At 41.2% G+C, this 25,952-nt stretch overlaps 1 protein-coding gene across 1 annotated transcript in view; it reads right to left on the reverse strand.

Moving 5' to 3' along the window:
• Unc13c (unc-13 homolog C) overlaps positions 1 to 25,952 on the reverse strand; it is a 443,880-nt gene that overhangs the window by 204,073 nt on the left and 213,855 nt on the right. The window contains exons 10-12 of the mRNA XM_032910033.1: positions 16,932 to 17,101; positions 12,517 to 12,632; positions 10,844 to 11,007 (exon numbers count right to left, since the gene is read on the reverse strand). Of these exons, the coding sequence (XP_032765924.1) occupies positions 10,844 to 11,007; positions 12,517 to 12,632; positions 16,932 to 17,101 (450 nt within the window). The remainder of the gene's footprint in view (positions 1 to 10,843; positions 11,008 to 12,516; positions 12,633 to 16,931; positions 17,102 to 25,952) is intronic.

Below are 25,952 nucleotides of genomic sequence, written 5' to 3' on the forward strand. Positions count from 1 at the left end.
GTGGCGATGCCTTATTATGAAAATATTTCTTAAATCTCTTACAAGACTGGGACTTTACTGAACCTCATGGAATTAACAACATGTCTTGATGTCACATGAGACTTAAGGTTGCTATACTACTCAGCCCATTCGTTTAATTTGTTTATAAGAGAACACTATAGCAGTCAACCTTACTTGCCTTGAATTTTCCATGTAATCAACTTTTACAACCTTAGCTAATGCATAGCTGTAATCTTAAATTACATACTCTTCCTTGCCCCTGACCCAGAACAATGCATTTGTACTGTTTGCTGAAAGCTGCAAATACTGAGGTTAAGAGCAATCTTCTAAAATGATTATCTTCCATAATGTTTTTGCATAGTGGTTGATAAACAATGACATTTGTAATACTGTTTGCTATCTGGGTCACTTGGGGTTCAGTTGGAGTCAGTGACTTAATCCCTTGTTAGATTGTTAAAAAAAGATTTCTGTAAGGTATTCCATTCCTTCCCCATGTGATGCTCTCTGGAATGTTCAATAAGAGAGGAAAAAAGGCCCTTTGTTAGGGACAGAAACACAGACATAGAGAAATGAAACAGACAGAATCACATGGTGCCTTAGAGTCAGACATCCTTGAACACACACAGACACAGTCACACAACAGACACATAGGACAGACAGACACAGATAAAAGCACAAGAAGAGAATTACAAGACAGCCTTCAGGCAGGCACGAGTTCAGACTCAACAGACAGAGGACAGAAGACACAGAGCAAAAGTAGATAATTCAAGTCTGTACTCACTCTTGGCTAAGTGATACCAAGGGAAATGCTTTTACTTCTTTCCTTAATGTGAAACTAATGCATTATTAGTGATTTGGAGTTAATCACTAATGCATTTAATCCACACAGAATACCACAAGTGATATAAAAATTATTTCGAGAAGAAATTTTAAAACCTCAAAGTAAGGCCCTTAAGTTCTTCCTTGCCACTCAAATTTCATAAAATTAGATTTGTTTAGACCCTAATCATAGGGTAAGAATTATGGAATGTTAAATGCCTAAGTATGTTAATTTGGGAGATGATAAAAGAGAAATAGACACATCTAGGAAGAAGTAGAGGCATGACATCACAAGCAAATTGCCAAAATAAACTTTATCAAAACTCTGAAGCTGGAAGGGTATCAAGAGTATTCTGGTTCTTGGTCAAAGTAAGAGAGCCAGGGAGCCAAACAGCTTACTAGATGAGCGTGCACTTGGTGTACAAGCCTGATGACCCGAGTACAATCCCCAGAACTCGCATGGTAGAAGAGAAGAACCAAGTCTCTCAAGTTACCTGCTGACCTCTGTACACATGCCATAGCAGGCACTCATGATAGATGAATAAAATGTAATAAAAATGAAAGCAAATCCACACAGCCAGATGGCTCGGGCATTATTTCTAGTCTCTGTCCCCTGCAGTGGGTCACAGAGTAGAAGAGATAATATTAGCATACAGGACACAGTCCCAAAGGTCCAGTCTACAAACAAGGAAAAGAACAGTCAGAAGGGAAGAGCTTAGGCTGAGAGGCCAGGTAGTGACCAGGGTAAAATGAAGAACTTGGAGTCTATGGAGGTTAGTGCAACAGATATCTAGAAGATGGGTCTCAAGTATGCTCTAGTTACCAGAAGTGAGTCAACATGCAGAACAGCATGGACCCAAGCATATAAAAGATGTACAAGCAAGTGTGACAATCATGAACCAGACACATTGTGCCATGAGCCACTGAGTAAGAACATGGTCAGCATAGCGTGCAGAGGCTCAGGGAAAACACCTTGAAATGAGGCTGGGCCATGAGAATGACCTAGCTCAGGGATGAAACGGTACAAAGCAAGACACAGTGAAGACATGATTGGGTGCAGTCAAGCCCCCACTGTTAGGACAGAATTCCAGATCAGTATGTCTGTGGGTTTATGTGGAGTTCGGTACCATATGCTAGGTCAACAACATCTTCATTGGTCAGAGGACTTTATTAAATACAACTCAAATTCTCACAAAGTAAATGTAAGTTAGAAAGTCATCTCCCAGAAACTATAATTCTTCTACACACACAAAAAAAGCAACATCATCAGATTGGTATTTTTAAGAGTTTACTTTGGTGCTTCTGTAAGGCAAAGGACACTGTGGTTAGGACAAAACGGCAACCAACAGATTGGGAAAAGATCTTTACCAATCCTACAACAGATAGAGGCCTTATATCCAAAATATACAAAGAACTCAAAAAGTTAGACAGAGGGAGACAAATAACCCTATTAAAAAATGGGGTTCAGAGCTAAACAAAGAATTCACAGCTGAGGAATGCCGAATGGCTGAGAAACACCTAAAGAAATGTTCAACATCTTTAGTCATCAGGAAATGCAAATCAAAACAACCCTGAGATTTCACCTCACACCAGTGAGAATGGCTAAGATCAAAAACTCAGGTGACAGCAAATGCTGGCGAGGATCGGAGAAAGAGGAACACTCCTCCATTGTTGGTGGGGTTGCAGACTGGTACAACCATTCTGGAAATCAGTCTGGAGGTTCCTCAGAAAATTGGACATTGAACTGCCTGAGGATCCAGCTTATACCTCTCTTGGGCATATACCCACAAGATGCCCCAACATATAAAAAAGACACGTGCTCCACTATGTTCATCGCAGCCTTATTTATAATAGCCAGAAGCTGGAAAGAACCCAGATGCCCTTCAACGGAGGAATGGATACAGAAAATGTGGTACATCTACACAATGGAATATTACTCAGCTATCAAAAACAACGACTTTATGAAATTCGTAGGCAAATGATTGGAACTAGAAAATATCATCCTGAGTGAGCTAACCCAATCACAGAAAGACAAACATGGTATGCACTCATTGATAAGTGGCTATTAGCCCAAATGCTTGAATTACCCTAGATGCCTAGAACAAATGAAACTCAAGATGGATGATCAAAATGTGAATGCTTCACTCCTTCTTTAAAAGGGGAACAAGAATACCCTTGGCAGGGAAGAGAGAGGCAAAGATTAAAACAGAGATGAAGGGACACCCATTCAGAGCCTGCCCCACATGTGGCCCATATACATACAGCCACCCAATTAGACAAGATGGATGAAGCAAAGAAGTGCAGACCGACAGGAGCTGGATGTAGATCGCTCCTGAGAGACACAGCCAGAATACAGCAAATACAGAGGCGAATGCCAGCAGCAAACCACCGAACTGAGAATAGGACCCCCGTTGAAGGAATCAGAGAAAGAACTGGAAGAGCTTGAAGGGCTCGAGACCCCATATGTACAACAATGCCAAGCAACCAGAGCTTCCAGGACTAAGCCACTACCTAAAGACTATACATGGACTGACCCTGGACTCTGACCTCATAGGTAGCAATGAATATCCTAGTAAGAGCACCAGTGGAAGGGGAAGCCCTGGGTCCTGCTAAGACTGAACCCCAGTGAACTAGACTGTTGGGGAGGCGGCAATGGGGGAGGGTGGGGGGGGAACACCCATAAGGAAGGGAGGGGAGGGGATGTTTGCCCGGAAACAGGGGAAAGGAATAACACTAAATGTATATAAGAAATATTCAAGTTAATAAAAAAAAAAGAGTTTACTTTGGGTGTAAGATTTTAGGAGCATATGTATGAGAAAGGTAAAGGGAGACAATGGATCTAATAGGAAGAAGTTATCTGAGGTTCTTGCCCCTTTTCCGTGTGTATGTGTGTGTGTGTGTGTGTGTGTGTGTGTGAGAGAGAGAGAGAGAGAGAGAGAGAGAGAGAGAGAGAGAGAGAGAGAGAATTGTGCTGTAGTGAACATATCATGCAGATAGACTTGTTTCATTATGATATCTAATCAAAGTACAGGAGTGGAAGATGTCTCTCAATACATTGACTTCACTTCCTTAGGGCCGCCTTCCTCTCCCTCTGGGGTTATACACTGTGGCTGCACCCTGTATCTGTGGCTATACTGTCTTTAATGAGATCTGATTTAATACAGTGATTCCCTACATCAGAGATGGGCCGATGTTTGTTTATTGGTTTTGTTTTTGTTTCTCTAATGAAAACAAGGCAACAGGAGCCAGAGGCATTTACACAGAGTTACAGGGGACAAGATGAGAGCTCGGTTGCCTTGATAGCATAGTTGATCATTACATCCAATCACTTCATGGTATATAGTGGTAATGTTTTAATGCTCTGATGACAACCACACTCCATCATTGCTCTGCTGAGAGCCCTGTTTTAAATCATCCAGAATAGTAGGAAGGAATTCATCTCAGAGAACTGACAGAAATATCTAATTCTCTGATTAATACTGGAATGAGGCAATTTCTGGGGTCTGATGGGCACTAGCTAGCCCACAGTAGTCACCCTCTAAATCTTCCAGAAGATTCCAAAAAGACCAGAAAGGAACTCAAATACTACCAGTGCCAGAAAACAAGAATGCCAATCAATGACTTTTAGCATCAAGGAGCAAGAAACAGTCAGTTACAGACTGGTGTCTTAGCTCTTAAGGATTGGCTGGCCAACAGGAAGGGGGAATGGCTTCTCTGATGCCTCTCACCCTATGTCTCTGTAGCAGAGAGTTGGGCCTAGCTATTTCCCAGCAGGGCTGTGCATTAGACTCTATCCCACGGGAACTGTCTCCAGAGGCAGGAGCGTCTTTTCTCACTTACCACACCTATTCCCTCTATACACATCAAAGAGGATAGAACTCCTAAAGTACAATGGGGGATGGGCAGTGGGATGTGAAACTCATTAGAGGAAAGAGTGAGAGAAGGCTGGGAAAAGGCAGACTCCAGAGATGCAGTCTGATATTTTTACGCATTGCTTTCCGCAAGATAAAGCTCACAGGTTGTGGGTGATGGGAAGTAAACCCAGGTCCTTGGCAAGAGCAGTCAGTGCTGTTACCCATTCTTAGCCATTTTTTTCTAGCCATACAAAACTCAAGAGTCCAGTGGAGGCAATTCAGAGCCATCCCTACTCTGGAGTTCTAATGGCTGTGGCCAGAATCTGTCCTCTATGAGGAGAGATATTTCTATGAGGAAATTATTCCTTTGAGTTGACAATGTAAGGAGGTGAAGTCTTTGACATGTTCATGATTGGGCCAACAGTAGCTTTTTAAAAAGTATCCTAGAGAGATCCTGCCACACTGAAAACTTTCTGAGAACACAGCAAGAAGACAGTCTTCCATGAACTCGAAACTGCTTCTCACAAGACAACCTTGACTTTGAACTTCACTGTCTTGTGAACTTGTGGGAAACAAACTCCTGTTGTTTATAAGCCATCCAGTGTATAGCATTTTGTTATAGTCACCTTCATAGGCTAAAGGCATCCTGCCTAAGTCCACACAGCTAGATGCATAGAGAACATCTGCTGAGCAAAGGAATTATGCATTCTAGAATGCTGGGCCTGGATCTGGACCTTGGCTTCTTTTTCACGGCTGTGCCCTCTGTTTCTGCAACAGTTCACTCATCTTGCAAACCCTGGAGAAAATGCTCCAGGGCATTAACAAAAAGTCAGTTACCCAATATTCTCCTTAGAAGGCATGCGTGTGGCTTTAGCAGCTGAAACAGACCAGGTTTAAGGTAAATTTCCAATAGTTCTGGTCTACAGATTTGTTTTTGATAGGACTGAGGCACAAGTCATTGGACCCAAAGCTTTTTCTCAGTTGGCATCACAGAGGAAGCCCCTAGTTTAACAGAATCCCACATTTCAAGCACAGATTTGGCTTTCTTTTACAATGAAATGAAGACTCTTTAAAGAGTTAGGTATGTAACTAATTATGTAAATTTAAATTATGCAAATTTGAATCATGTGAACTGGGGCATTGCCTCTGGTGGTAAAGTGCCTGATGGTTAAGATAAGCATCTGCGCTCACATTTCCAGAACCCACATTATGCCAGGTGGGACAGCACACATCTGTAATCCTGGAAATGGGGAGGCAGAGGAGACAGATTCCTTGAGTTCATTGGCCGGCCAACAGAGACAACAGGAGAGCTCTAGTATCATAAAGACATGCTGTCCTAAAATGTATGGACAGTGACAGAGGAAGACACCTAGCAATGACCATTGGCCTCCACATATATGCATACAGACATGCACACACATACATGGACATACATACATGGACCTACACTACACATACCAATCATTTCAACACCTAAAACGAAATTCTATTTATGTTCTCAGAGGTATCAAAGGTATTATAAGGAGAAAAAAATTATACATGTACACAAAAGAGAAATAGCGAGGCACACTACTGAGATGAAAATAGCTTGCACGCCTGACCCCAAGAAGCAATCCACATGGAGGAATGTGCTCCTTGGACAGAGGGAACAGAACTCTGCTCCTACTGCTGTAAGTGGAAAGGTCCTTCTGTGGTGGATTGATGGCTGTACTTTCCACATGAGCACAGCGTCTTCAAGTACCTGATTGCTTGTTTTGGAAGGAGAACTATGATCTCTGTTCCCAGGAATGTTCCAGATCAAAGGGTACAGTTTTATTTAACAGGTGGCATGACAAACTGTCCCTGGTAGGACACAGCCTGTGGTACAGGGGAGTGTGTTTATAGTCACCAGGATGTAGGGTCCAGGGCTGCAAGCTGAGTCTTAAAGCTCAGGTAATTTACCAGCAGAACGAAGTCTACTTCCTCTGTGTCCTGAGAACTACTCAAGAGAAAAATTTAATGACACACTCAGGGTCTAACACACAGTTCCTCTCATTGGTCCACCAAGTCTAGACACAAAAGAAACATGAATGCACCCAAGAGAAGCCAATCAGTCTCCCTTAGGAAGAAGATAATGAAGCAATCGAGCAACGTGGCTGAGCATACAGCCCATGAGTATCAACAGAAACTTCTAGGAAGAGTTAGAAGAAGTAAGCCATTTTCTCCCCTTTTAAACTTGTGTGTATATTGTGCCAATGGGATATACCTTATTCTTTAAAGCACGGCACCTCAACTCCATGATTTTAAACTTTCTAAAAAACATGTATTTCCTATGAATGTGTGTTTTGCCTGCATGTATGTATGTGTACCGTGTGTATGGAGGCCAGAAGACAGTGGCAGATCCCTTGGAAGTAGAATTGTAGACGGTTGTGACCCATCATGTGGGTGCTAAGAACTGGACCCAGGTCCTCTGGAAAAGTGGCCAATATTCTTAACCCTTTAAACTGTCTACCTAGTCCCTAACCTTGTAAGTTTTAAACATTAAGAGAACGGAATTCTTAAATAAAGGTGAAACATGCAGTTCTATGTATTTGCTTGCTTGCTTGGTCATCGTGACTTTGGTTTATTTTCTGATATGTCAAAACAGGTGAGAAATATTGAGTCACTATTTCATACATGTAATTACGAAGATAAATTTATTCATAAGCTTTTCTTTTCTAATTGAGTTTCTATTTTATTTTATTTTGCCAACAATCTATTAGAAATTAACTTACACCTCAACCACAGAAATAGCATTTTGGCAGTATGGGTGAACTACCTCTGAAAAGTATTTTTTTTTAACCCCCAACAACACGTGTTAGTATCTGGACATTTATTTTCAATTATAAAGGATCAGTGTGGTATGCACTGAATTTCAATACGACTTCCAGTGTGACAGAGTCACAGACAACAATTTCATTAAATTCATCTTTTCTCCTTTATTTGCTTTTGGCAATTGAAGACCTCCAACACCTGGAGATAGGCCAGGAGAAAGTGAGGCTCAAAAATAATGTCAGTAGACACTCTACTTCTGGTTCCTCCTATTACAAATATGTATTGAGCGTCTAGCATGCATCCAGAACTTCTAATCAATGAAGTAAAAGCAATGATTCATCAAGGTTTCCATGTTTCACTTTATATAGAATTCAAGTCATAGCTAAGCTGCTCACTGTACTAAATTTCTTAAATATAAGTACAGTTTTTACCTGGGCTGACATATAGACATACAATTAGAGGCCTGTATCTGTCTATAGCACTGATTAATTTCTAGCACCCATCACATCGCTCAGTAATACGCACAAGCAAAGAGCCTGTACTTTAGGAATTATTAGATTGTCAAGCAATATATTTTTTTTCTTCTGGCATGGTAAAGGCAAATTTTGTATTGCCAAAGCAAAATCTGTCCTGGACATTATTAATGAGGAAAAGTGTGCAATAGGCATTTCCTTCCATAAATAGTTTTTAAATGAGCTGTAAAAAGGCTTAGCCAGTAAAAGCACTGGCTGACAAACTCAGTAACTCAAGTTTAATCCCAAAGACCACATGGTGGGAGGAGAAAACTGACTCCAGCAAGTCATCCTCCGAACTCGATACATTTGCCATGGTCTGTAGCCCTCTAGTCAGCTCCGAACAGAAAAAGTTTGAGTAGGAGCTGAGAGAGATGCTCAGTGGTTAGGAGCACTCATGGCTCTTGCAGAGGACCTGAGTTCAGTTCTCAGCACCCACATGGTGGCTCCCAAGTGTCTCTAACTCCAGTTCCAAGGGCTCTGACGTCTCTTCTGGCTTCCGTGGGCTCCCACACTCACGGTGCATATAAACTCACTGACGTGCACACTCATACACAGAAATTAAAAAACAAACACAAAAACCAAAAAGACTTTAAATACCACTGCAGAACATTGTGTAAAACAGAAGTCACTGACTCTCTTACAGCGGCCAGAGTGCAGAGTAGTGTGAGCTCTGCTGCACGACGTGGGCAGGAGAGGTGGGTGGCCGTCAGTCAGAGAGAGAAAACCTGGGCTTCTAGATTGTGGAGGAAGCCTCTATTTTGTGACCTCTGCGATTCCCTGTATGTCTAAAGTCTGATCTTTATTATTCAGCACCGGGGCATTACAGAAATGGAAAGAAACAGCATCTACCAATGCGGATGTTCATGCAAATGTATGGAGGCATCAGTGTCTGTGCATGTAGAGGCCAGAGTTAGATGACTAGTATGTTCTACAATCCTCTCAACACACACTTTATTTTTTTGACACAGGGTCTTTCACTAGACCAGAACTCTCAAGTTTACCAGACTGAGCTGCCACTGAGTCCTAGAGATTGTCCTGTCTCTACTTTCCCTGTACTAGGGTTGCACTGCTACGTGGGCTTGCTATGCCTTCCAGCTCTTTAATGTGGGTGCTGAGGATTTGAGGTCAGGCACCTATGCTTATGCAGCAGTACATTAGCCACCACGTCATCTCCCCAGCCTCAATGTCTCAGTTTTTTAAAAATGCGTTCCTTCTTAAATAGCTCTCTTGTAGAGCCATGCCTGGTGATTAAATGCTATGAATGCAATAGTTTGCTGAAGGGCATTGATTTTGCTTCAAATCGCATATGGTGGTTACTTTCGTTAACTGAAACTGACCTAGAATCACCTGAAAAGAGAGTCTCAGTAAGGTTCTGTAGACAGTGGGATTGCTCTGTAGAAAACTGTCTTAAGGGGTTGGGGATTTAGCTCAGTGGTAGAGCGCTTGCTTAGCAAGCTCAAGGCCCTGGGTTCGGTCCTCAGCTCCGGAAAAAAAAAAAAGCAGAAAACTGTCTTAATTTAACTGATGCGAAAAGACCTAATCCACTACGAGTGGCACCATGCCGTAGGCAGGACCTCCTGAACTGTGTAAGACTGGAGAGATCAAGCTGAGCACAGTAAGTGAGCACACATGCACTCATTCTGTCTCTGCTCCTAACTGTGGCTGTGACCTGTCACCTCAAACTCTTGCTGTCTTGACTTGTAGGACTGAAATCTGAATTTCTGAGCTAAGCTAAACCCTTTCTCCCCTAAGCTGTATTCTTATCAGAGCATTTTATCACAGTAACCGAAATGAAACTAGGACAAAATCGATTGTTCTATAGAAGTAGAGTTGATTGATTATCCAGGGCCTCATCGATTTATTTTACATGAGAATATGACCTTGGTGGTAATATTTACACTTAAATTAGCATATGCTTATAAAAATGTACTATTATCCATTGTACATTGATGATAAACTAAACACAGAGCAGGAATACAACTATCCACTGTGAGGAGTAAGAGGTCCAACACCAAGACCTAGTGATACACTGGTTAGGGTCAGGTGTCTGTGTAAACTGACTCATTATCCCTGTCATGCAGCAGTTGGGTCTCTCAAAACAACAAACATCTTGGCTTTATTCATAACAGCAATAATAAGATAATTGTAATACAAAGATAATAATAATAAGGAGCTCAGCCTTTTCTAAGAGGCTACAATGACTCCTTATGTTTCAGATGTTAAAACTGGGTAATCGTGGGCGTGCCAAGGCTTTATTTTCCTCAGATACCAAAAAGATGTTCATGCATTGCATCACACGGTTGGGCCCTGCTCTCAGAATATCTGAGTCAGTGGGTCTCAGGTGGGAATTTCTGTCTCCCATGCTGCTGGTGAAGGGTTCCCACTCCCAATGTGGAACAAAGGTGGGAGGGTGGCAATGGTATTCTCTGATACTTAGTATTTCACTCTGCACCAATATATGCACGTTGTAAAGGAATTCTTTTTGATGGATTTCATTTGGGCTAGAAGAATTGAGATGAGGTCCAGAAAAATGGCCACCAGTGCTTTCCAACAGGCTTGACATCCTGAGTTTGAGTTCCAGAAACCCATAGAGTTCAAGCAGAGAACAGACTCCTACAACTTGCCCTTTGACTTCCACAGACAAGCTATGGAAAGTATATGCATGCACTTGTGAGCGTGCACACACACACACACACACACACACACACACACACAGAGAGAGAGAGAGAGAGAGAGAGAGAGAGAGAGAGAGAGAGGATGAATAAGTGTATTGAGAATTGAGATAAGGGTTCCTTTTCTTTCCATTGGATTATTGGATTTTAACTGAGATTTATGACCACCCCAGCATCTTACAGTACTTACGTCATAGCTTGATAAATGGACTCAACTCCATAACGCATGGCAAATTCATCCACTATTTCTTGAGAAGCATCATCAAAGAAAACCTTCCAGGCTTCATCGCCTTTGACCTCTGGTATTTTCACGCTGCCATTAGACTTCACTTCTGTCAGGTAATGGAACAGGTTCTGGAAGCAAACAGTTTGCAGTTGCTCAGAGACTCCTCAGGACAGGGTAGGCATACTTAACTATGCTTTTTTTAATAGGATATCCGTGTATTACTATCATGTCTATATTACCAGCCTCCGAGTGCAACAGGAATAACTCGGATTGTATTAAACTGTATTTATTACGGGAGATCTGCCTTGGCTTCTGTTTGGAGTCTGCAGAATCAATAATTCATTCGTTTGTACATACCCAGCCATTTCCAGGAGGAAGCAAGGTAGTAACCTTGGTAGCAGGCATCTTTACCCACTGAGCTATCTCTCTAGCCCTAGAAATACAACATTATTTCTAGAAACGCACACATCTTTTCTGCTAGAGTTCTAAGACCAGAGATCCTGGCCAAGCCTGTGGTAAGAATTGCTTTTTATTAGTCAGAAAAAGAATGTTGGTTATTGACATAATGTCTCAGTTCACCAGTCAAAAAATTAATCATAAAACCTAGAACTACTTACTGTGTGAACAACCAAAACACCATTCCTCACTCTTTGTTTGGTAAAGTGGTGCACACTCCTCTACATGTGTCAAGTGTTTAGCGGTATGGATTTTTAAAAATGTATTTAGAAAAATTAATGCGTACAAAACGCAATAGAAATGCTTTGGTTAACTTAGTGTCACTGTGACACGGTGTAGGCTCTCCTGGGAAGAGAGATGGAGGGAGGGGCTGTGTAGGTCACGATGCTATCCGGGCACATTTGTGCACGGTTGCCTTAACTGGCTGCCTTGAGGAGGGAAGAGCCTCTTGAATGACAGCAGCATCATTCCACAAGCTGGACCCTCAGCGGAATGCAAGGGAGACAGAACACTGAACAGAAACAGAAATGTGTTTGTTTTCTCTCTCCTCTTGATTGTGGATGTGAGCTACTGCTTCAAGTTCCCACCTACTTGACTTCACCATAGTGATCAATTATAACGTGGGATTATGAGCCAAAAAAAAAAGTTCTTTCTCTCCTAAATTGCTTTTTGCCAGGCATTTTATCACACCCACAGGGATGGAACTAGGAGAGCCATCTTGCTGATGATGTCTTTCCTACTGGGAAAGGGCTCTGTCCCTCTCTCCCAGAGCAGGGGGCAAGGAACATTCCTCAGCTTCATCTCATTGTTTTGGGATATGTGAAAAAGGGTAATTTTCATCCAGGAAGGTCTCAGAGACACTTCTCACCTCTCCAATGCAGAGCGTGAGGTGGCGTAGGGCAAGTGGTCAGTGCGTGCACACACACCAAGGAAAAGACAGTAGCTGGAAGGTTGGCCCTCTGTGAACTCTCACTAAAGGGCTAGTTTTCCACTGGGTTTTCCGACCTCAGCATAACCATCTGTGACCACAGGCTCGGCAAGCCCCTGCTCCCACAGGCAGTCTGAACTCCACTAACCCAAGGCCACGAGTTTTCAAAACCCAATGCTTGTTTTGGGATTCATAATGTCCCTGTCCCTCTGCACCAAGTTTTACTTTCAATGAGATTTGTTTTGCTATTTACCTCGTGTAAACAAGTGTACTGTATATGATACGGTGCAACCTTCTCCTCTCCCTTTATTTCCACATTGATTTTTAGTCGGATGGCCCCAGACACAGCTGACTTATCTGTCCGTTTCTCTGAGGAAAAGCAAAATGTTCTTGGTCAGTTATTTCAACAACAGCATAATTCTAATTCAAGTTCCCCAATATATCAACTCACCATAACCATAAATACCTACACTGGGTCCACCTATCAACGATCAGTCACGCAAAGGAGAGGGGCTCATGGGGCCCTACCTTTTCTCTGTGAACTACTGGCTATGGAAAGACTCTGGGAGAGAGGGGAACCACTGTCTCTAGTTTTATACTCACTGCTGCAGAGCCTTGCAAAGGCTGGAGCCTAACACATGAGCGCAGGGACTGGTCTGATAAATCTCAGTGATTCACAAAACAAAACAGCCAGGAACAAGAAAGATCTGTCTGTGGCAGTGCATGTTGACAGGCATGAAAAGCTGCCAGGTGAAAGTGGTCTGTATGTTTTACATACATGTGCAAAATTGTTTAAAAACACACTTATGGGCTAGATAAGTGGCTCAGTGGTTAGGAACACTTGCTGTTCTTACACAGGACCTGGGTTTAGTTCCCATTGCCCACATGGCAGCTCACATCTTTAACTCCAGTTTCAGGAGATTCAGTGCCCTCTTCTTGCCTCCATGGGTACCAAGCACATCCTATGCATACATATGTAGATGAAACACTCACATAGATAAAATAAAAAAATGGGTCTTTAAAAACAAACTTATTTTTGGTTGTGAGCCTAGCCTTTGACAGCTGAGCCATAAAAATTTTTTTAAAAAAGAGTAAAGAAAAGGATTTTTTCAAAATTAAAAAAAATTATTTATGAAACTAATTAATTATTATAAATAATAATACATTTGTATATTACTTATATATTATATTATTACATATTTACTATATATTTACATATTATATATAAGTAACTTTTAAAAACAAATTTATTAATGAAAAGAAATATAAATTAGTCAAACATATGTATATGTACGAACACATGCTTACACACATGCACACAGACATACATATACATATGCATGCTTACATATCGGTATACACTCACACGGATGCATACATGTACATACACATGGGTTTATGCACACACACACACACATACACACATACACACGCACATACACATGCACACGCACACGAACATATATACACACAGAGAGAAGCTTTCCTAGGAATCGTCTCCCTTTTCTATGTCATGTGACTAAGTAACCGTGTGCCTCGCAGACACTTGCCTCTTGTGCTCCTGTAATTGTTAAACTGCTTGTAGAGGGTTCAGTCAGAAGATCAAAGAAACCCCTGCCCTCATACAGTAACATTAAATTCATCGTGTGGCAATTACAAGCAAGTTAATTGGAGAATAAAATTCACAAGGAAAGTGTTTCATTTGAAACTTTCTTCTCCTCAGCATCTTCTGGCTCTTTCTGTACTTCAAAAGGTGAAGGAAATTCTGGCTAGCAGCAAGATGAAAGCAGTTTTCATATAGTCTATCTACAGCTTGTGCTTATTTAGAAATGTCATATTAATTATTTGGATGGAATCAAAATGCAATCAGTTTATTCAACAATTTGATTTGAATCAGGGGGGAGCAGCCTAAACCTATCAGAACTTTGAGAGGAACAGCCACAATATTCCTAGAATATGAATATGGATTGAGAGCCCAAGATTGACACCCGATTTGCAGAGCAGATACATGGAGAGAAGGTCACATTTATAAGGAAAAAATGGGATCTAATCAAAACGATAGTTTAGTACTGAGGACTTCTTTAATTGGCCCATTTCCTAAACACATCTGTGTTATTTTTTAAAACATAATTATTTGTTTATTTTATGCATGTGAGAACACTGTAGCTGTCTTCAGACACACCAGAAGAAGACATCAGACCCCATTACAGATGGTTGTGAACTACCATGTGGTTGTTGCGAATTGAACTCATGGAAGAGCAGTCAGTGCTCTTAACCACTGACCCATCTCACCAGTCCTACTTATCTGTGTTTTTAGTCACATAAGATTATGACTTTCTCATCCTTGCTGTTTAGCAGGAATGAGTTATGAAAATTCTTTTATTAGCAGCACAGAATCATTAGGGTTTTGCCCACTTGCTAGGACATCATACCCAAAACTGTTGTTTTGTTCAGGATCAGGGATTGAACCCAGGGCCTCAAACTTGTGAGGGAAGAGCTCTACCATTAGGCTACATTCCCAGCCAGTTTCTCACATCCTACTTTGAGACAGGTCCTTGCAAAATTGGCCAGGCAGGCTTTGGTTTGGTGATCCTCCTACCTCTGTCTTCTGAGGAAATAAAATGACAATATTGGCCCACCAGACCTGGCTGGGAGACCTTTTGCTCTTAACATATACAGAGTTGTAAGCTAGCAGTAAGTCAGATACACAGCGCGAGTTTCCTGCCAACCATCCCTTTCCAGAGCTGCTAGGAAGTTTAGAGCTAGGCTCTCCCCCAAACCCAGGAGCCACTGTCTCTGCTTGAATACACGGGACTGTGGAGCAAGCATTGCTTTGTGTGGTGGGGTGAATTCCGAGTGAAGAGAAAGGAGAGAATTTCCACAAAGGACATAGCGAATTGTTTGTGAGGGTTGAACATACGTCAGGATTTTATACAGAGCCAAGAAATGCAAACTAATTCCATCTCTCTCCCAACCTCCCTCTTTTCCTGTCGTTCTCCCTCCTCTTTCCCTCCCTGAAGGCAAACATCAGAAATGAAAGAATCCCCTGAGCGACTGAAGATGCTGAAGAAAAAAGCTTCCTGTAGAGCACCACGCACATGTTTCTTTCGCAGTTTAAAGGGTAGTTTCACATCAAAGATGGGCAGCCATTTAACCAAATATCACAGCTAAGTTTCTCAGCGAACTGTCTGTAACCAGGTATGTGTTATCCAAAGACTGAAACACATGAATCTCTATCTGACAGATAACTTCGTGCTTTAGCTCAATACTATGGTATTCAGTTATAAAAATAACACACGAAAGCCAGACTCTAATTAAAATAGGATTTTGGAGTGTTGCAGAGTAAATTGAAGTTTTCTTCTTTTTGCATTTCGGATTCATATGTAAAGTTATTTAATAATTTAAACAAGATGTGGGAGTTTTAACTTAGTTTCCAGTTTAGATCCCAATAATGAGAAGTACCAATATTCTTTAATTAAGACTCTTCAACTATTTTCAGTAATGAACTCCCAGTATAGCTGAATCGCCTGTGTTTAGATTAAGTTAAATTTCCTGTTTAAGCAGTTACATAATGTAGAGTTTTATTAACTCTATGAGACTTTATTTTGACAACTCACATTACTAAAGTTTGTGGGATAAGCCAGTGCTGTGTAAGTAGATACAGTACATTGTGAACCAAGTGATAATTTTTTGTAGCCCTGGGGCTATGTCAGCTTCTGTTGCTCTCATGACCAGCCAGTCCTCAAAAATTTAATTGACCTTTTCCCAGGATGCCATTAAACAATCTTCGGTTCATATCTTTTATGGAAACTGAGATAACTCTAGATTAGTACTATTATTAAGTCATCAGTACAGACTCCAGGTTACTTCAATTCAAGTAAAAGACAAATTCAAAAGTCTTAGTCCCGCTTCCAGAATAAAAGTCCCTTTAAATGTCATGTCAGCTAAAGTGATTGATAGCTTCATGTTAAAGCCACATCAATCCTTCTTGGCTCTGCTAATGAATGCCCAGTTTTATATCACTATTTGAAAGAAATTCCAACTACATAAATATTTTTCTTTTGAATTTATTTTTAAATATTGATTTTCAACCTATGTGCCTGTGCCTGTGTGAGTGTGCTCCATGCACATGTGGTTGCCTATGGAGTTGGAAAAGGGTATCACATACCCCTAAAGCTAGAGTTACAGGTAGCTTTGAGCCACTTGACACAGGTGCTAGGAACTAAAGTTGGGTCCTATGAGGGAGTCGAAAATGCTGTTAACTGATGATCCATCTCTCCAGCCCTGCAACTACATAATTTATGATATCTTTTCATTAGAGAACAGAATAAAATAAATTAAAGAATGGTTCCAAATTCTCCAAACGTCAGACAAATGTCTTTGAAGCTGTACGTTACAAATCTAAAATCAATAGTGATGTAAAATTTTCTCTGAGAAGATGCTCGGTTGATTCTTTGAGGTTTTTATTTTCATCTTGGATTTAATTTTTCAACAATACTACATTTTAATTAATAATTACCCTTCACTGCTAATGAAACTAATCCAACTAAGAGGTCAACAGAACAACCTTCAAGAGAATTAAATTTTTAACCATAAGAGAATATAATCCATGCCACAGATACTCTTGAGTTTTAACTCATTTTTAAGTAGGCATAAAAAATTAATCACCTAAGTTGTACCAGACATCCATCTCGCCACTCAGAGTCCTGACTTCAACAATCGTCTGTCCCAGAAAGTCATCTGACTCCTTCTTGAAGTGTTGCTTCACTCTGGATTTAATGTCGTCGTCTTCATCCCACACTCTGACCTTGATTCGGTCCGTCGAGTTATGACACTCACTGAAAATAAATGTGCACAGGTCAGTGCCTGCTGGCTTCAGTAATACAGGGCACAGGGTGCTAGAGGCTGACTGGAAGCCTGACTAATGTATAAAGAGATATGCACTGCGTTATAAACGAGGATTCCCCTTCCAGCCATGGGTGTTACAGGTACCTAATGCAGGTAGACGGGAGGAAAGTGTGATTAGCTAAACAACAGACAGGCGAATTTCTATGCTGTTCCAGTCCATTGCCTGTAGCTGAGACAGCAAGTCGAGCAAGCAGTAAAGGTCTTGGTTTAGGTATTTCCATGTTTTCTATTTGCAACATTTTTTTGGTGGACAATATATCTACATCCTAGAAAGTCCTCACTTGAACCATAAACTAACTTTATTGCCATGGGTATTCAGTGGTCGGAGTATGAAATGATGGCAGGGTTCTAGACGAGTATGTGACTGATCATTTAGGTTCTGTTCTTTGTAGAGAAAAGCCTAAGATAAATTTCAAGGAGGAATGATAAACTTTGGTCTTCATGGATTCCAGTCTTTGCTGGGACCCACTGCTCTGAGGCTGCAGTGAGGCTGAGTACCAGTGGAGGATGCAGGATAAGGGTACTCAGTTAAGAGGGGATGGATGAGCATCACTCTGTATAGAGTGTAAGGCGAGGATATTCAGTTAAGAGATGCTAGGAAGCAGAGGCAGAGAGAAGAGAGAAGAGAGAAAATGGCAGAGAAAGTTGGTGGGACAAGATCTAGCTTCTAAAGGCATTGGCTTCATTGGGCCTTACATTCTATTAAGAACAGTCCCTTCAGCTATTAACTCACTGATAATCTGATGATACTACTGTTTCAATGATCCAATTGTTTCTCAATAGAGTCACTGGCTGCAGATCATGTCCCCACAGGCCACAATCCTTCTCAGTGACACACCTCATAGCCAAACCATAGCACTGGTATATATAGAAGACACTAAGAAATCAAACTGATTTTAAAACCCTGTGATTTAAGAGCAGCCTGTGTGTGTTAGTCCGTCACTAATGTCTTTATTTCCTCCATCACCTTTTGTTGATGAAAGCTACTTGGTATTGCCCACTGGTGTGCGATTGGTCTTTCCTGACTGTGGACTTTCTTCCCATGCTCTCTGTCTTCGGCCAACCATTCTTTGAGAATCAGCTAGGACCTTGCTCTGGATCACTGACTAGAGCTTATTAAGTGAGGTAGCAGGTTTAACCCTGTGCTTCCTGACTCTCAATATCTAGTCCCTCTTACACAGGCATCTGTAACCTGGGGTTTATGCGTGAGTTCTGGGCATCACTGATTTTACATTTGAAAACAAAATGAAACTATTTCAATTTCCCCTTTAATTTTGCATACAGACAACATATTAGAGAGGTATTTTGTCACTGGCATTTATATATAACATTCAGAGTATAAAGAAACTCAAAATATTACTTCAATTTACACTGCACTAAAACTGTATTTCAATGTAATTGATCTACTTTTCTGTTTCTATATTTTATTCAATGCATTAAATATCCACTTAACATAGGAAAGCACCCATGTCTTTACTAGACTACAGAATGAGCTCTAGGGGCAACATTTACTTAACAATTCCTGACAGTGTCATGTTGCTTCCTTTTTAAATTTTAATTAATTAATTACTTTTTGTCTTTGAGACAAAACCATACAATGCAATTAAGAGGAACATTTATGGTATGGCATGCCTATGTGCAAACTGTGCATGCACCTATATTCTTGACCCATGAAGGGTCTCCACAAGAGGACGTGAATTCAAGGGCAGTGACTCTGTCTATGTAGGAAGACCCCATCTAAAAACATAGAGAGATAGACAGATAGACAGACAGAGAGAAGAAAGAAGGAAGGAAGGAAGGAAGGAAGGAAGGAAGAAAGGAAAGAAGGAAAGGAATAGGAAAAGTGAAGAAGGAGCTGGGAAAATGGCCTGGAAATTAGGAACACTTGTAGTTCTTGCAGAGGACCAGGTTTAATTCCCAGTCCCCAACGGGGCAATTCACAGCTGTCCAGTTCTGGGGAACCCAATGCCCTTTTCTGGTCTCTCTGGGCACTTCATCGGCATGGTCCACATGCAGGGAAACACTCATACACACAAAATAAATGAAAAGAAAGTAAAAAAAAAAACAAGGAAAACAATGCTTTCCCCAAACAAGCATTAACAAAATATTAACAAATATTTAATATGTGTTAAATATTTGAATCAGAAAATTGGTGTCTGTTTGCCTTTGAATCACCCACACTCTTGCTAAGCCTACTACCAGCCTGAGGAGACAGGCTTCAGGAATTTGATCGTGGAGTTGTGTTATCAGAGACCCCACTTTCTAAAGTATACAATAAGTTTCTCGTTTGTTCTTTATATTACAAATACAACATTTTACTTACTTTGAAGTACATCTAGTTATTCAATATGTAGATTAAACTATGCGCAAATTAAAATGGTTCATTGGTACTTAGCCCAACTAAGTATATGAAAATGGTTTATTCGTTTTAACGGCGTTGAGAACTACTTCCTGTCTGAATCAAGTTCCGTGAATCTTTTATCTAGGAACCGAGGCTGAGAGTAACCATCTTAGCAGGTATTTGTAGAAACACTGAGAAAATAGTATATAAATGTTACCAGAGCGCTGGGCAGCGTTTGATTCGTATTAATTATTATTATATATGACTCCCGAAATAATTTTTAATTTACAGCCTATTTGTTCAAGAAATATATTTTTGACACTCTCCAGCAGTCACTTACAATAAATATTCACTAAATCTATGACATTTCACAGAGTAAAATCCCTTTAGAGTACCTTACATAAATGTGATTTTCATTATTCTTAGAAATATATAGAGATCCAAGAGAGATTTTGTTAATAAGATATGGTAGAGATATCAGGAAGGGAAAATGAATCCGCTTTCGTGCGTTGCTGGTGGGAAACAAAGCTGTGAATTAACCAAGAAGGACATCCCCGAGACAGAGTGACAGCAGAGTGACATCTCTCTGGTGTGTGGATGGCAGTGTCTGGTGATTTGCTCAGAATTCACATTAAAGTTTGCTAAGATGTTAATGCCTTTGCTATCTATAGGGGAAATGTCTATATAATAAAACAAAACACGGGGACCAATGTGCGCGCACAAGTCCTGGAAAATGATATGTAGTGTGCATTTGTGGGGAAAATGACGCTATAAACGCCACACTGATACCACCGCAAAAGCATACAGACGTCCCTGTCATCACTTTCTGATAAAGCACATCACCAGAATTCATGTCAGGAAATGGAGATCTGAGATTTGTGTCCGCCTGCAAACAGCAGGAGCGGTAAACGGGATTCTGTAGATAATGAAGACTAGTAAACTGTGCTCTATTCCTCCACAAGTGACACCACCCCGTCTCATTCTGAGGGTTTAGCTATCTTTTTCTTTTTACAAAATTATAACAAACCTTTTTCAACCATTAAAAATAGGAATAAGATACTCATCCATAGAAACAGAAGTAGTGATTATGTATAGATATTAATACGTTATAATCTATATTTCTATACAGCTAATGCATGTGTATGTATACATTATAATCACAAGTGAATGCACATACATATAAATGTAGTGAGATTAGAAGAGACGATACTCTCATTAGACTCTCTATTTCTAACTTTTGGGGGAAGGGTGGGGTTTCAGGTTAGAAACACAACCACTAGATGACTGTCCGCATCTCTACCGTGAACTTTCTTTATTTTTTGCCTTGGAGATTTTGCTTTTGTTTTGACATGAAATTTTAAAAGTCCTCAAGCCATGCATTCATCTACTCACCCAGCCGGACCCTTATTAGTCAGTAATTTTGCATCTATTACTGTGACGGACACGGTTGAGACTTAGTGAGATTAGATGACCCATCTGAACAAACCCTCCATGCTTAATGCCAAGGCAAATGTGCTATCCACGGACTCTGAGTAAATAAAAGGAGTAAGTGTGGAGCCTCTGGTAACTCCACTCGGGATTCTGCAGAGGACAGGCACGGTGTCTCTGCACATCTCAATGACTTTATTTCCCTTTCATCTCCATATGTGGCAAGTCTTAGACTTCCAGACAAGCTGTGGTGCTGACAGAGAGCTTGTGTATTGTTCCTCCCAGAATCCCTTCTGCTTTATGTCCGACATTACATTTTTACAGTTAGCATGTGTTCCCACTATTTCTCATTTCTCTCATTAAGTCTGGCCAGCACCCCACCTTTTCTGAGATCTATTTCATTTTTTATAAATTAATTTTTTTTTTGCAACTGACTTGAACCTTTTGTTTCATGCTATGGTTTTATTCTTCATTTTTAAATAACCCATCAAACACTTTAATGTTATTTGGATGGTCTCCCTTTATTATTTATTATTCCATCATACTGGACTATATAAGGCCATTCCCATGCCCGTGCATATAATGTATGTTGAGCACAGTGCCCTCTCATTGCCCTCCTGCTAACATTCCCTTCTTGACCCTCCCATTTGTTTCCCTAAATACTCTTACTGCTTCCTTTATGTCATATACACATACATTTATACAAAATCTAGAATCCATGCAGGAGTGAAAGCATGTGGTTAGAATAGCTATTTTGAAGTCCATGGTGCCTCGCACTTGATTTTACACTCTTTAGATCAATCATATTATTCTGCACTTATCTACCATATACACGAACGAGCGACAGAATTAAAACCAGAAAAACAAATTAGCTTTCTTTCTATCCTGTTTCATACGCATGTGTTTGTTCCACAATGGTTATTTTAAAGCATGAAGGAGCTACAGGCAATAAACCTAAAATGTGTAGTTAACCTTGTGGAGGAGACAACAGGGCAGAGCTTGAAGATTTTAATCACCACAAGACAGAGAGCCAAGGCCTTTTGAGGCACCAGAGCAGAACAGCCGGCCCACGTGGGCTTCATGTTCTGATAAAGTACCAATGAGACATTTGAAATAATTTAAAATGTATTATGTTTTTAAAAATGATTTCGCTTCCAAACATGCGTTACAGTAGATTAGTACTCACATTAGAGACAGCCAGACTACGGAAAGAGGTGCAAGGGGTAGACTGACAGAGGCTCCCTCCGCCTGCATCCTTGGCTGAGAACATTGCAATTTGGAACATTGCAGCACTGAACAAAGCTGGCTGCTCAGGTATTCATAGGTGTGTGTGTGTGTGTGTGTGTGTGTGTGTGTGTGTGTGTGTGTGTGTGTGTGTGTGTAAGAGCAGAAGATTCGAAGTACGACTTCCGAGATCAAGTGCTGCCCCAGGACATTTTTAGCGCATTCCTTCCTCAGGTTCCTTGGGTCTCTCACTGACAGTGATAGAACGTTTAGTAGCAAAGATCATATTAAAAGTAATCTGTCCTCTTCCTTCACCCAAGGCTGCTGAGTATCAGGTAGAAGAAGAGGAATTAAGACGGTAGGTTCTAAAGCGAAGAGGTACAATTTTTAGGTTTATGTAGTTGCATTCTTATAAAATGGTCTTGGAGCCTATTTCCTGGAAGCCTGGTACAATTTCCAGGAAATAGAATATGCCTCCAGTTTGTCTGGCTTTGGCTATAGGTAAAGTGATCCTGAGTCGTTGAACTCACAACAAAGAGAAGACCACAGGCCTGTGCTTCCTGGGATGACCCCATTCTTTTGCTGACACTGGATACAATCCTGTCCAAAGGAGCCGGGAGTCTATGCAGATGTATACAGTATACCTCAGGATCTAGAGGCGAATGGATGGAGTGAATTCCCATGAAAGAAATGCCAAGACTGCTGAATTGCTTGACTAGGAAGCTTCTTCAGATACATGATGGAAAAGATATACAAATATTTGTTCAACAAAATTATTTGCAGTGAGGCAACCTGCGTGGTTATTCCCAGTCTTTTTACTTAGTGAGAAGGTTTGATTTGTGATGTAGGCCACATACTGAAATTCTTCTCCACTGAAACAAACCTCTTGGGCCAGGTTAACACAGTCCAAAACACTCACAACAACAAAGTCTTCCATACTCCTTTTAGGATAGTCCATTAAGCCCCACTTAAAGCATTCCAGTGCTTTCCAAATCCCATGTCCAATCACATTCTTCCAAACAAATCCCATGTCCAATCACATTCTTCCAAACAAAAACATGGTCAGGCCTATCACAGCAATTCCCAGTTCATGGTACCAACTTCTGTCATAGTTAGGGTTTCACTGCTGTGAACAGACACCCTGACCAAGGCAACTCTTATAAGGACAACATTTAATTGGGTCTGGCTTAAAGGTTCAGAAGTTCAGTCCATTCTCATCAAGGCATGGTGGCATCTAGGCAGGCAAGGTGCAAACAGAGCTGAGAGTTCTACATCTTTATCTGAAGGCTACTAGCAGAGTACTGGCTTCTAGGAAGCTGAGGTGAGGGTATTAAAGCCCACTCCTACAGTGACACACCAACTCCAACAAGGCCACACCTACTCCAACAAGGCCCACACCTCCAAATAATGCCACACCCTGGGCCAAGCATATACACTCCATCACAAATTGTTTCCCCCTCTTCTTTCTCTACAAATACCCACTGGGAGTGTGGGGAGGTGCCCTTAATTTAGGGCACAAGACGAATGATGCACTCTACTAAATGCTTATACATACCCGAGACTCTACTTGGAAATACACACAATGAAGTAGGCTTCATTTGAAGATGACCTATCTCAGCAGAGGGGTGCACACTGTGTCACTAGATAAGTGTAGGGGTAGGAGAGCTGAATACAGAAGGTGACACTCAGAGATGGGTTTAAAAAGGCACCCTGTTTGCATATATAAGATCTTCCTTTCCTAACGCTTCCGATGGCCTGCCATTGTCTCTCTGCCTTGTAGTTGAGGAGAGAGGTCTGACACAGCAAAGAGGATACGACTGCGAAAGTGCAGTGTAGCTATGAAGTAGGGGTGGGCAATGGGCTGTGAAACTCGTTAGAGGAAAGAGTGACAGCAGCCATCTGGGGCTGCCTCTTCTGCTTTCCCATTTCAATCCAGGTCATAAGCATGAGCTGACTTTACAGAGACTCGAAACCAACACAATGCGGGAAAACCGGGATGGGTCCATCAAGGCTCTAGATTGTCCCTAAAGGGACCTTATTTGGAATTCTTGTTGAAATAAAGTCATACTGTTTTTAAACAGGTGTTCTTATGTATCCCAGGCTAGCTTTAAATTCACAATCGTAACATATGTTATATTGATAAAATTTCCTGTGCTGTTTTAGCTCAACGAAAGGCTGACTGGGAGGAATTGTCCCCATCCCCACTTTAGATCTACGCATGTTCATGTCAAGTATCCTTCAAAGACCCTGCCTGGGTCAGGTTGACCTCGTGGCTCTGTAATGGGGGAGAGAAAACAGAAGAACAGATCAAGAGTAAAACCAATGGAATTCTGGGAAGAGCTAACAGGTGAACCATTTCTATCAGAGGTTACCATTGTTCAGCCCACGTATGAAAATACCTGCCTAGGGAAGAAAGAGTTGGGAGCTCTGGACTTAGAAATCCAGGCTTCTGCAGTCTTTTCCGCTGGATAAGTGTGGTCCCTAATTGAATGATGTCATCTCTGTCTGTTGCTATTTCCCCTTTTGCTTGGAAGTCTCATCTGAGCAGACACTGTGCTCCACCTAGGACTCTAGATTGGAACTCCAGAGGGCTGCCTCCCATGTTGATTTTCTGCTATGTATCTCTAAGCCTGGATTTGAGAATATTGCTTTTTGTCTGGCCTGTCAATCAGGCTGTTGCAGTCTCCTCTGCTGGGTGCTTTGAGTCCTCCATTTGGTGCTACGGTGTCTATTTACTGCTCTCCCCTGCGACTCACTATTTATTCTTCCAAGTTTGCTTGTTATATATGTAATAGACTCACACATTCAGAAGTGGAAGCATGGCTATCATAGATCATCTTCTGGTCTTACACAACACTTATGTAGCTGAGAATGACTTTATGATTCTCTTACCTTCCTCTAGTGGTTTGAATAGCGTTGGCCCTCTGTAGACTCGTGTGTTTGAATGCTTTGCCCACGGGGAGTGACATTATTAGGAGGTGTGGCCTTGTTAGAATAGGTGTGGCCTTGTTGGAGGGAATGTGTCACTGTCGGGTGGGGCTTTGAGGTTCAAAAGGCCAATCTGGCTGCCTTTGGATCAAGATGCAGAACTCTCAGCTCCTTCGCCAGCACTGTGTCTACCTGGCATGCTACCATGCTTCCTGCTATGATGATAATAGACTGAACCCCCGAATCTGTAAGCCAGCACCAATTAAATGCTGTCCTTTATAAGAGTTGCCTTGGTCACGGTGTCTCTTCACAGCAACGGAAACACTAGCTAAGACATTCCCCCACTGCAATTCCCCAGTGCTAAGGTAATAGGTTTGGTCAAGTAGATCAGTTTATGCAGTGCTCAGAACTGAGTCCAGGTCTCTGTGGATGCCAGGTGAGCTCTCTGCCAACTGAGCTCCACTCCAGCCTCATAACTTTCTTTTCTGATTAAGCCACCATAGGAAACTTGATGTGAAAATACAAACCCGGTTCTAATTTGGGTTTTGGCAAATGCCGAAGCCATCATTTGCCAATACACTTACCACTCAGGATTAAGTCAGAAATTCTAACAGAATAAAGTGTCAAAAGATTAACGATACAAAAGTCCAGGCAGTTGTTTACTAATATCTTAAACAACTAAGATAAATTGATGAACTTCATCATTCCTTAAGGTTGGCTTAGCCTGTGGAGTGCCGTCTATACTCATGATCTGATTCATCACTTCGACTCTCAAAGGTTTGTGTTTCGTGGAAATAAGGATACACAATGAACAGAATTTGAAAACAAGAGAAATACCACATGCAAAAGGAAAACATCTT

This window comes from Rattus rattus, chromosome 8, assembly GCF_011064425.1.
Source record: "Rattus rattus isolate New Zealand chromosome 8, Rrattus_CSIRO_v1, whole genome shotgun sequence".
Taxonomy (NCBI): domain Eukaryota; kingdom Metazoa; phylum Chordata; class Mammalia; order Rodentia; family Muridae; genus Rattus; species Rattus rattus.